The sequence below is a fragment of the Amphibalanus amphitrite genome, unplaced genomic scaffold, assembly GCF_019059575.1.
Source record: "Amphibalanus amphitrite isolate SeventyFive unplaced genomic scaffold, NRLGWU_Aamphi_draft 000737F_arrow, whole genome shotgun sequence".
NCBI classification, from domain to species: domain Eukaryota; kingdom Metazoa; phylum Arthropoda; class Thecostraca; order Balanomorpha; family Balanidae; genus Amphibalanus; species Amphibalanus amphitrite.
Window position 1 is genome coordinate 235,357 of NW_024882231.1, and position 12,748 is coordinate 248,104.

General features: G+C 46.2%; 1 protein-coding gene across 2 annotated transcripts in view; it reads right to left on the reverse strand.

Annotated features, from left to right (window-relative positions):
- LOC122365388 overlaps positions 1-12,748 on the reverse strand; it is a 37,603-nt gene that overhangs the window by 8,720 nt on the left and 16,135 nt on the right. The window contains exons 4-8 of one of the 2 annotated variants that reach the window (XM_043336553.1): positions 9,164-9,274; positions 8,851-8,934; positions 8,403-8,576; positions 2,379-2,489; positions 32-145 (exon numbers count right to left, since the gene is read on the reverse strand). In XM_043336553.1, coding sequence (XP_043192488.1) covers positions 32-145; positions 2,379-2,489; positions 8,403-8,576; positions 8,851-8,934; positions 9,164-9,274 — 594 coding nt within the window. The remainder of the gene's footprint in view (positions 1-31; positions 146-2,378; positions 2,490-8,402; positions 8,577-8,850; positions 8,935-9,163; positions 9,275-12,748) is intronic. The other variant, XM_043336554.1, reaches the window with a different exon arrangement.

Here is a 12,748-nt window from a genome sequence, read left to right on the forward strand (position 1 = left end):
GGAAGCTGGCATCGGCGAAATAGTTGCTTACTTATAAACAGTTGACCGCCAGCCTTCTCTTGTTTATTTGTGCGTATGCCATCTCGAAATTGGTTCGATGAACTTCGCACTCTCCTCATCTCGATCACGCCATTTTCAGACGAAACTGAAAAATGTACCCATAATGTTGAGTGTTACGTGGGATCCAACTAGGCATATTGCTTCTGCATTCGCCCTTTCAAGAAGAGTACATACATGTAGTGTAATTAGCACCTGCATAGTTGTCTTCTTTTAACGAATATTAATTAACGCAGCCTATACAGACAAAATTAAACGTATTACAGGGACGTAACTTTCTACACAGTTAGTAGGGCAGATGGGTTTAAAAGGGATGAGGGTAGGGTTATTATTTCTTCCATCCTGATAATCCTTATAACATAGATCATAGCCTGATACTTCTGAAGACAGCATTTTTCTTCGTTTTAGGCAATAACTCACCATTATCAATTAAGCTATATTTTCAGGGCCTCCTAGACGTCACATCCAGTCGAATTCCCATCGAGCGCATGCACATTGTAAGTACAAGGCGGTGACGAGTTTTTGAGACTTTAAAGTGGCCATCCCACCTTAAAACCCGCGCCCCGTAGGGGGGGGGGGGCGAAACGCCCCCCTGTCATTTTCGGTCGATATCTCCTGAACGGCTGGAGATATCGGCACCAAACTTTCAGGACCCCTCTGGGCATCAATTTTACACATTGTGACCAAAAATTTTCCAGAGGCTATGATAGGTTGGCCACAAATGACGTCAGAATGACGTCATGTTCTGTCATTTTCGACCGTAAAAAGACCTTCGCGAGAAGACCTGTCAGGCCTACAGCTTTGAAGATACAGAAAAATGATCAAGACATGAAAGTTGTAGAATTGACAGGGCTACAAAACTGCTATCTCGGATTTTTGAAATTTTTGAGTTTTGACCCCCAAAAATCAAAAAAGCATTTTTTTGGGGATATATTAGCCAAAAAATCCAAAAAGTTTTTTGAGTTTCGAAAAAAACGGAATATATGTGATTTTACCTACCGTCTTCTATCTACATACCAAATTTCAGATCGATACCTCGTTTTTTTGGCCAAGTTTATGGCGAAAAAACGGTTCAAAAATGATGACGTCAAATTTTCAAACTCAATTTTTGGCAATTCTAGACCTCGCAGAGCAAAACAAAGACCACCATTAGACTCCCCGTGACGAGCTGCATCGAATCGATACCCATGTTATGCAAAAATATCAACTTTGAAATTTGACCTAATTTGCCCTGACCTTGACCTGACCTTCACCAAAACGTGACCTAGGCTGGTCCCAAAGGCTGCCTAACTCAGATAATCGCATTTGTCATGTAAAATGGACCATAAAACATGTACCACACGACACTTTCATATTGTGACCCCCGGTGACCTGACCTCGCTGTGACCTGACCTGGCATCAGTGACCTCAGATAGCAAAGTATGTGTTTGACGAACAATGTACCATCGATGGTATTCAATAAATTACCAATTTACTCGATTTCACAACACATTTCTTGAAATGCCTGTGAACGGTGAAAATCTGACCTTTGACCTGACCTGTGACGTCATCGGTTTGACCTAGGTCAATGAAATTTGGTCACAAGGTAGTTCCCGGGTGGGGCTATCGAACGCCGTTTGAATTTTGAAAATCGGCCGGTAACTTTCCGAGATCTTAGGGGGGGGCCGAAACGCCCCCCCCCCCTACGGGTGGTAGGGTCCGCCGGTAGCCCTACGGGGCGCGGGTTAACATTAGTTTTGATTTGAGATAGCCAAAATGGGGTCCCTGGCTTGCTTTTACCGGTTTGAGCACTCACAACATCGAAAAATGCCTCAAATCGAAAATATCTAATTCCAAATTTGCAGCACTTTGATTCAGAGGGGCTAATGCATTAGAATGCCCCCTCTGAATGTGTGACGTCAGCGCAGATCTAGCGATTTTAAAACCTTATACTAACATCTTTGTGAAGCAGTGGTGGTATTGTTATTTGCGCGCAACATCTGCCGCAAGCGCCGCACTTCCAAAATAAAGTCGCTAGGAACAGCGGAGATCCCAAGAAGTAAACAAAAGTAAAAGTCTAATATCTTGAAAACCAGTGAATATTTTTCGGTGAAATTTGGTAGATATTCGTTTTTGCTCTTCCTGAACCGAGCGACATCACTTCCATGCCAATCCATTAACTTTTTTGAAGGTGGGAGGGCCCATGGATTTGAACTGCATGTCTGCTCATGTATGTAGATGAATTAGTGCCTGCTGAGTGGTCAGCGCAGCAGACAAATTATAATAACAGTGTTAGCATGGTTCGTAAAATATGACCAAATCTATAAACATAGCAGACTTACACTTCGACGATCTGTAGTCCACTAAAAGTCGAACTGAAGACCATCGATAAGACGGATGTTTTTCGTATCCAAAATATGCTCGTATCCTTGAGCTGTTGACGTTCAGGTTCCCTGTGAAAAGCATGACAATAAGTTGAAAGAAAAGAAAGCCCAAAAGGATGCTTACATAATATATTGGCGCGCACCACTTCACCTGCACCTGAATTTCGTGCTCAAACACCGACTCCGATCAGTTCGGCAAAGCTTAGTGTCCTTGGCGTTAGAGCAAAGATTAATTGTGCCGTCATGCCAGACTAGTCTTTTCAGGCGTATACACCTGTAGATATCAGGGGTTCATGGCTTATTGTTCTTGTCTGCCAAACAAATAAAACGTGTTAAGCGTTTAGCACAAAGGAGACTTACGATCCAGATCGACTGCCATAAGATGGTTAGTGAGCGTTATCATTCTGAAGGAACCGCGAAATAGAAGTGTAAAATGCTACCTCACATTGTGCATCAACTTGCAGCACAATTTAACTTACCCCGAAATTCTTGCTTCGGTTGTCTGTCTTCCTGAAGGTGAATAGCCCTATATGATTTAAATTTGCATGCATGGCAGGGTGGGCAAAAAGTTGCGTAACTTTTCAGCAGTAATCTTTCGAAAGTGGTACATACAAGGTAGGCGAGGATGGGGTAATTTGGCCGGCTGTATAATTTGGCCGCCCCCACATTTACGATAAGAAATAAGTCTAGTCTAAGTGAATGAAATAACAAAAGTGAATGAAATAATTCTAGCCTCTATTCATGTGTCATTGGGGGAGCTAATCCGTGGAGTTTTCTTCCAAAAAAAAATCCCCTTCGTATTTTTTTCAAAATCAATAAAACATGAATTTGATTATAAAATGGTAACTTTTACTTCCGTTCAAAAAATTGTATAGCAAGTAATATTCGGGCTGTAGACAACTTTCGACGTTGTGGTCCCATTGCTTAGGATGTTCAGCGTTTTCTTAACCCGCGCACCGACGGGGGGGGCGGATATCCGCCCCCCCTGAGGTTTTTCGCGAATAGCGGGAAAACCGCGGCGCGTAGCGCCGCGAAATTTGGTATGACTATTCCCTTATCAATTTTACACATGGTGTGCAAGTTTGAACCTCCTACCTTTCAAGGTCAGGTCACCAGGTCACTTTGAATGACCCAACCTCAAGTCACTTTTTTGCAACTTTGTCACCGTGCCAGAGCTACAGTAGATGTCGGAGGCCTTTGAAAGTCGCAGGATGTTATTAGGTCATTAGTAGCTACAATTTGTATATCTCGGAATTTTGATATCGGTGACCTAAGGTCAGGTCAATTTCGCGACCTCCCCATTATAAGTCAATGGGGGAAAAATCAACTCCCTGTTTTTACCACTAAAACGGGTCGGAATGGCCCCATATACCATACATGACTTCATATACGATCAACCTTCACTACCTTGAGGTCTGTTTTGCTGTTGGGCAGCTGCGAGGTCATGTGACGTCATCAAAGGTCACCAAAGGTTTTTGGCCAATAACTCCGTACAGGAACAAGATACAGACGCGTGGATGGTCTCATTGTGTTCAGCTCGTCAAGACGCATCGAATGATATACATGATGACCTCGAGGTCACGTGACCTGAGGTCAACCTTTGACCTTGACCTTTCGAGGTCAACATATATATCATTCGATGCGGATTGACGAGAGGATCACGATGATGCCCTTAGTTTGTTCCTATCTTGACTAATTCGAAAGTTATTCGAGAAAAACTCTCTCCATATTTAGCGCCGCCATTTTGACTTTTTCGACCCCTGTGACGTCATCTTTGACCTGACCTGAAAATGACCTTAGTAAAAATTGTAGATCTTGACCGTGCGTATCCGATGCCGTTTACCGCTTGTCGCTATCTTGCTTCGTTCTCGAGATCTCAGGGGGGGGCGGTCATCCGCCCCCCCCCCCGTCGGTACTAAGTTTTCGCAGACCCCCGTCGGTGCGCGGGTTAAGAGTGATTTCAAGTAATTCCGTATAACGTAATGACTTTTTGGACAAAACTTTTCAAAACGACAATGCGGGGTAATTTGGCCGGTGCTAATGGAGCAGCTTTCACGGTGCTCTCAGGATCGCTATGCTTGGACGGCCGACTTGATAAGGTCGTCGTGCCGAGCTGGTTGGGTTTATAGCCGTTGGCGGTGGCATTGCGGCACAGTCTGCCTCCTAGGGTCTCAGGAAGACACAGCGCAATGCAACACGACGAAGATGATATTATAGGGATCTGCTCAAACCAAACTGATAATCACATCTCCAGCTCGCAAACAGTATCGACAACTTGTTTGCAGACATCGGAAGGTTACGAGAAGTGAGGATTTGAGACTGAGTTGAGTTTTTCATTGATTGCTAAGAGTTTTTAATTGAAATTAGTCCATTATTTCCTTACTAGAATAAAAAGTTAACTTTTTTCCTAAACAATCCCTACTCACTATTCACTAATTATAAGTTTAATTGTGAAAATATATTTATCACAAATAAAATGTATAAGACGCCACTAAGTTTGTTTGGTGCGGTAGGAGTTTTTCGACAATACCTCTCGATCAAATTGAGCTAGCTAGCGAGTTGTTTTGACCTGACCTTGACTTAAGGTCAACAATCCTAAAATGATCTTACCCAAACAACAAGTCTTTCATTCGACACGCCTGGCCACGGCGAGCACGATGATGCCATATTCGCGGCCCTGTCACGATTTGCGGCGAAGTTATTTACCAAAAACTGAACCCCTACTCAATGACACTCGACCTGACTTCAGTGGTCACCGGATGGTCAAAGACCTTAAGATCGGATACCAGTTGCTGTGTCTCGTAATGACGCATACGCTCGCTTTTTTGCAAGGTTCTATCTCAATGAGGAGCGAAACGGATAAGGAGGGGGTCTTATCTACCATTCTTTACCGTGCTCGTGAACAGTTCATGAACGTTTGCGAACTGTTCGTTGTTTTTTTACCTTAACCCGCGCACCGACGCGACGGGGGGGCGGATATCCGCCCCCCCCCCCTGAGGTTTTTCGCGAATAGCGGGAAAACCGCGGCGCGTAGCGCCGCGAAATTTGGTACGACTATTCTCTCATCAATTTTACATATGGTGTGCAAGTTTGAACCTTCTATCTTTTAAGGTCAGGTCACCAGGTCACTTTGAATGACCCAACCTCAAGTCACTTTTTGCAACTTTGTCACCGTGCCAGAGCTACAGTAGATGTCGGAGGCCTTTGAAAGTCACAGGATGTTATAAGGTCATTAGTAGCTACAATTTGTTTATCTCGGAATTTTGATATCGGTGACCTAAGGTCAGGTCAATTTCTCGACCTCCCCATTATAAGTCAATGGGGGAAAAATCAACTCCCTGTTTTTACCACTAAAACGGGTCGGAATGGCCCCATAAACCATACATGACCTCATATACGATCAACCTTCACTACCTTGAGATCTGTTTTGCTGTTGGGCAGCTGCAAGGTCACGTGACGTCATCAACCAGCGGTTTTTTGACAATAACTCCGTACAGGATCAAGATACAGCCGCGCGGATGGTCACATTGTGTTCAGCTCGTCAAGGCGCATCGAATGATATACATGATGACCTCGAGGTCACGTGACCTGAGGTCAACCTTTGACCTTGACCTTTCGAGGTCAACATATATATCATTCGATGCGGATTGACGAGAGGATCACGATGCTGCCCTTAGTTTGTTCCTATATTGACTAGTTCGAAAGTTATTCGAGAAAAACTCTCCATACCTAGCGCCGCCATTTTGACTTTTTTGACCCCTGTGACGTCATCTTTGACCTGACCTGAAAATGACCTTTTAAAAATTGTAGACCTTGTCCGTGCGTATCCCTTGCCGTTTACCGCTTGTCGCTATCTTGCTTCGTTCTCGAGATCTCAGGGGGGGGGGCGGTCATCCGCCCGCCCCCCCCCCCCGTCGGTACGAAGTTGGCGCAGACCCCCGTCGGTGCGCGGGTTAATTTAACTGATGACGTCACCTGTTCGCGAACACATTTGTTCGTGAACAGTTTGTTTATGTTTCCCTATATATTTGAAAAATTAAACAAACACCAAACCCTGGCTGACTGAAATCATGACTGGTGAGCTGGCTACCCTTGCAGTTGACTCTCAGCAGCTCTCTGGGACTTTTATTGGTCTTGAATTTCAATTGTTGAATGGATCATTTGGAGTTATATTAGAAGCTTAGACAGTAGCAAGTAGAGATGTGGTGCCAGGGGCGGATCCAAGGGGGGGAGTCACATGGGTCATGGCCCCCCCCCTTGAGGCCCGGGGGCCCAAAGACCTGCCAGGGGCACCACCGGCCTATCAGGGGTATCACAGTCCTGACAGGGGCACCACAGGACCGCCAGGGGCACCACAGGCCTAGCAGGGACACCACGGGCCTGGTGCCCCTGGGCCCTGACAGGACTGTAACGCCCCTGACAAGCCTGAAGTGTCCCCGGCAGGCACGTGGTGCCCCTGACAGGCCTGAGGCGCCCCTGCAAGGCCGGTGGTGCCCCTGGCAGGCCTGTGGTGTCCATGGCAGGCCTGTGGTGCCCTTGCTAGGCCTCTGGTGCCCCTGACAGGCTTGTAATGCCCCTGGAAGGACTGTGGTGCCCCTGGGCCCTGACAAGCCTGAGGTGCCCCTGACAGGCCAGTGGTGCCCTTGCTAGGCCTGTGGTGCCCCTGGCAGGCCTCTGGTGCCCCTGACAGGCTTGCGGTGCCCTTGGAAGGACTGTGGTGTCCCTGGGCCCTGACAAGCCTGAGGTGCCCCTGACAGGCCCGTGGTGCCCTTGTTAGGCCTGTGGTGCCCCTGGCAGGCCTCTGGTGCCCTTGCTAGGCCGCTGGTGCCCCTGGCAGGCCTCTGGTGCCCCTGCGCCCGGAGAGGACTGGTGCCCCTGAAAAGTCTGAAGTGCCCCTCGGCAGGCCCGTGGTGCCCCTGACAGGCCCAAGGTGCCCCTGCAAGGCCGGTGGTGCCCCTGGCAGCCCTCTGGTGCCCCTGGCAGGTCTGTGGTGCCCCTGGCAGGTCTGTGGCGCCCCTGGCAGACCTGTGTTGACTGGTGCCCTTGCTAGGTCGCTGGTGCCCCTCACAGACCTGTGGTGCCCCTGGGCCTTGACAAGCCTGAGATGCCTGGCTATGACAGGCTCGTGGTGCCCCTGATAGACCAGTGGTGCCCCTGCTAGGCCGCTGGTGCCCCTCACAGGCCTGCGGTGCCCCTGGAAGGACTGTGGTGCCCCTGCCCCTAGGGGTGCTCATGGGCCCAACAGGCCCGTTGTGCCCCTGACAGGCCTGTAGTGTCCTTGCTAGGCCTGTGGTGCCCCTGCTTCCTGGCGGGCCTGTGGAGCCCCTACAAGGCCATAGGTGCCCCTGACAGGTTTGTGGTGTCCCTGGAAGGACTTTGGTGCCCCTGACAAGCCTGAAGTGTCAAGGACTTTAGACGCCAGTGTCAAGTTCGTCGGACTGACAACGATTTGCTTACCTGATAACGTTCCTGGTAAGTACTCACTACTCAGCGTCCACAACATATACCTACATATACACATAGCACATTCATATATACTTGCTTACAATTGGTAAATGTGGTTGTGGCTAAGAGTTAAGATACTGACTAAAAATAAAAAACTGAAAATAAAAAACTGAAAATGGGGGCACCACCAAAATGAAGTGGACGAAATCCGTTGAGTTTTTAATTTTGGGTATAGGTAGGGGCACCACTTCGATTCATGACCCTCCCCTTGGAGTTTTCCTGGATCCGCCCCTGTGTGGTGCGTGGCCCAATCCAGCCTGATGGACTTGTTACTTCTTTGCGGTTTCTCAGCGATGACCCGTCAGTGCATTCACGCCGCTTACTGCGTCTGTTGTGTTGCTAGAGTGAGACGGCGCTGCCACACGAAATGTGGTATGTTTTGACGGTGCCATGATATGCTATTATCAAAATCGGATGCAAAATAACCATGTATGCATTGCACATGTAGCACGACTTTGGTCATTTTACTGGGCTTACCATTGAGTGTGCTGATATCCATGTGGTCTTCAAAACTGCTGGTGTTTAAGAAGTGTATTTTGGCTCCGTCCACTTTACGCGTAACATTATAGGTATGGTTTCTAGTCCTGTTTCTTCTTGTTTCCTTATAGTTGTGGTTTCTATATGCCTTTGCCTTGAAATAAATGGAGAAACCTGAAAAAAGATGTCATTCATTGTGCATGTGTGTGTAGGGATATGTAAATCCGAAAACGAATCATATAGGTATGAAAAGCAGTACCTATGCACAGATGTCAAGAGCAAAATGCTCGTTTTTTTTATAAAAAGCTTATTTGGGAACATCACTTCCCTATACGAAGGCCATGCGCACGGTAACGGACCTTGGCTGGGAAAGTCCCTTCTATAATAGTGCATGATTAAATTTTGTGGAGAAACAATCTCAAAACAATACATTTCTATTGCTGCCTACCTTTCGTTTGTTTTGAGTTCACTCTTGCTTCAGTTTCGTTATGTGTGAGTGCTCGTGGATGTCTGAAGTTAAATAAGTTGACCACTGAAAACGAAAGAAAATTAAATAAAGATGTTCCGCTGCTGAAGACCAGTTAAACTTTTATCTTGGATCGTCTGAGTCTAAAAGAAAAATATGCAACGCATTGCAGCAGATCGCTTTTGATCCTCAATCGACTGGGCTAACCAGCTATATCAAGGTAGCCAACACGTAACGTTCATTTTCCAAAGCCAATTACAACAGGTAAAAATTGTCACTGCGTAGCATTTATTACCATCTGAGGTCACGCCATATTTCTTTGATATGACCACGTCGTCAGGTTTGAAGCGTTTTCCATACGTCGGAAGCCGTGTCTCTCGATAGGGGAAATGTCCGGGACGAAAATCTGAAACACAGAGAAACGTCAATAACACGACCTGCTCAGCCGGGAGCCTGGTCAACTGTCTGCACTAGCTCACAAGGCTAATCTAACCGACACCTACCCCGCGCGCTGATGGGGGGGCCATTTTGCCCCCCCCCCCCCTGTGGTTTTTCTTAAATAGCGAGAAAACGGCAGCGAGCAGCGCCGCCAAATTTTTGGTAACTTACCGGGCATCAATTTGACACCTTCACACACAATTTCAAGCCACAAGTCACCTCGGGTCAGGAGTTATTGAGGTCAAACTGAGGTCATGTTCGAGTAAAAATGAGCAAAAAACATATCTTGAAACGCTCGCCAATTCTACAGTTAACAAGCAATTTTAAAGTTCTTTATGTGGTTGTGTAGAGAAAAGACGGCGCTACAAAACTAATATCTGGGATTTTCGAAATTTTGGGATTTTAGCCCAAAAAATAAAAAAAAAATGTTTTTTAGAAAAACTCAAAAAAAAAATCCAAACAATTTTCGAATTTCGAAAAAAAATCGGAATATATGTGATAGTCCCTGCGCTCTTTGATATATGAGTACATACCAAATTTTAGATCCATACCTCTTTTTTGGCCAAGTTATAGCGAAAAAACTGTTAAAAATTGATGACTTCAAATTTTTGAACTCAATTTTTAGCAATTCTAGACCACGTAGCGCAAAACGGAGACCACCATTGAACTCCCCGTGACAAGCTGCATCGAATCGATACCCATTTTATGCAAAATATCAACTTTTAAATTTGACCTGATTGGACCTGACCTTGACCTGACCTTGACCTGACCTTGACCTGACTTTCACCAAAACATAATCTCAACTGACCCCAAGGGCTGTCTGTCTCACATAATCCCATTTGGCGTATAAAATGGACCATAAAACATGCATCACATGATATTTTTAATTTGTGACCCTCAGTGACCTGACCTCTGTGACCTGACCTGGTATCAGTGACCTCAAATAGCAAAAAATGGGTTTGACGAACATTTCCCCATCGATGATTTTCAATGAAATGCATTTTACTCGATTCTACAACGCATTTCTTGAAATGCCTGTAAACGGTGAAAATTTGACCTTTGACCTGACCTGTGACGTCATCGGTTTGACCGAGGTCAATGAAATTGGGTCACAAGGTATTTCCCCGTTGGGGCTATCCAACGCTGTTTGTCGCTTGTCGCTACTGTTGCGTGGTTCTCGAGATCTTAGGGGGGGGGGGGGCAAAATGCCCCCCCCCCCATCAGACCGCGCTGCTCGGCAGACCCTATCAGGGCGCGGGCTAACCGACAGTGACTTTTAACCCGCGCCCCGCTGGGGTCTGCCGAGCAACGCGCCCTGCTGGGGGGGGGAGGGCAAAAACGGCGGCGCTCCGCGCCGCCGTTTTTGGCACACCTGTTCGTGCATCTTTTAAGCACATGTTGTTAAAATTTCAGATCCAGGTCGCCTTAGGTCAGGTCACCAGGTCACGCCAAGTGACCTCACCTCAGAAAAAAATAAGAATGCTCGTCATAGCTACACCGATTGATCGATTGCCTTGAAACTTTCAGCGATTGATAAGAGCAACATTATCTATAAAATGTATGTCTCGGAATTTTGATATCGGTGACCTAAGGTCAGGTCAATTTTGCGACCTCTCCATTATAAGTCAATGGGAGAAAATTGAAAAGCGTCTTTTGCACGAACGCTATTCTAGACACTCTCAAACATAGAGATGTAGGTAAAATGGACACACTGAGCCGGAAAATGGCAACTGTGACCCCTCGTTATGTCCCCGAGGTCATCTCAGGTCACGAACAGAATCTAACAGTTTTTCGCTAATAACTTCTGATAGAGACGTGCTAGAGCGCTGAAAACGCCTTAGATGTGTTCGGCTCGACGTTGCGGATCGACTGATATGCAACATGACCTTTTCCGGTCAGGTCATTACCTTGACCTGAGGTCAAATTTTCACGTTGACCTTTCAAGGTCAAATTATAATTCATTCGACGCGTCTCGACGAGAGGAACACGATGGTGGCAAAAGTAATGTCGTGGCTCTTTTGAGTCAAAAGTTATTGCCGAAAAAAACGTTTTTCGTAAAAACGGCTATTTTTGGAGTTTTGCCCTCTGGAGGCTAAACCGTTGACCTGAGGTCAAATCTGAGAACATTACTCAGAAAGGTGTCGGGATAATTTCGTTACACCCCCTGCAATGTTCGAATGGTTGCTAAATTCGAAATCAGCTCCAAAAACTAGCCTAGAAACATGTAAAACTCGGAAAAGTGAACCGAGGTCATCAAAGGTCATTGAGCTGACCTGACCTTCAGGTGACCTTGACACCCACCCTAATGCATGGGACCAGCATCATATCACATGTTTCAACGCTTGAAACCACGTAAAGACTGCAAACGCGCGGCTAATGCGAGCCGACATACGTCGAATCGTGATTCGGGCCAAACATGATCTCGAGAAATAGGTCACAGGTCAAATGTCATTTGGGTCAGGGTCATAAAATTTTCAGGGTAGGTGTAAAATTGATAAAATCGGGGGCATTGAAAGTTTCGTCGCGATCGGACGGTTTTTACGCGAGTTACTCACGAAAAACCGATGGGGTCCCTTCAACGCCTCCCCCTATACGAGCGAGGGAAAAGCGCAACCAAAAGGCAAAAATATGCACATGCGATAACCTTTACTGCGAAAAAAGGTGCATCATTTTTGAACGTCGCCGCCAAATTGTAATTACCCCAAGCTCAGGCAGATGTATGGTAGAAAATACCCCAAGTTAAATACACTACGGCGGAAATAAAATACCCTACGGCGGAGCTCGGTTGCAATTTGTAAATACGCTGCTCGGCTTTGAAGGGCACGATAAACTTTGGCATCAAATTATCTCGTTACCTGGAATTGCGTGATCGGGCGGTAGGGGTCGGGGTCTACGCAACAAGCTCTGCTTAGCGTGGGTTTAGGCTCTGTCAATCCGTCCATTCAAGCATTCGAGCTAAAATAAAAAAAAAAACGCTATTAACTTTTGATAGATGCATGCTAGAGCGATGAAATTGCCTTTGATGTGTTCTGCTCTTTATGCGGACCGACTGATATGCAGCATGACCTTTTGCGGCCAGTTCATGACGTTGACGTGATATCAAATTTAAAAAAAAACGAAATGTCAAATTTTAGTTCATTCGGAGCGCTTTGACGAGAGGAACACGATGCTGGCAAAACGGCGTTACTCTCTGTGCCAAAAGCCATTACAGCGAAACATTTTCGTAAAAATTGTTCCTTTTAGAGTTTTTCCCCATACCGTTGACCTTATATCAAATCTGAGAGAAATGCCCAGAAAGGCCTGTGAAAGAGCTATCGAATGCGCTTTTTGGTGGCGCTGTATCTCTATTGGTTCCCGAGTTATGCGTTAGTGTTTCGAAAATTGGTCAATTAAAATAGACAAAGTTTACCTATCCTTTAATGATCTCTGGCGACCTGGCATT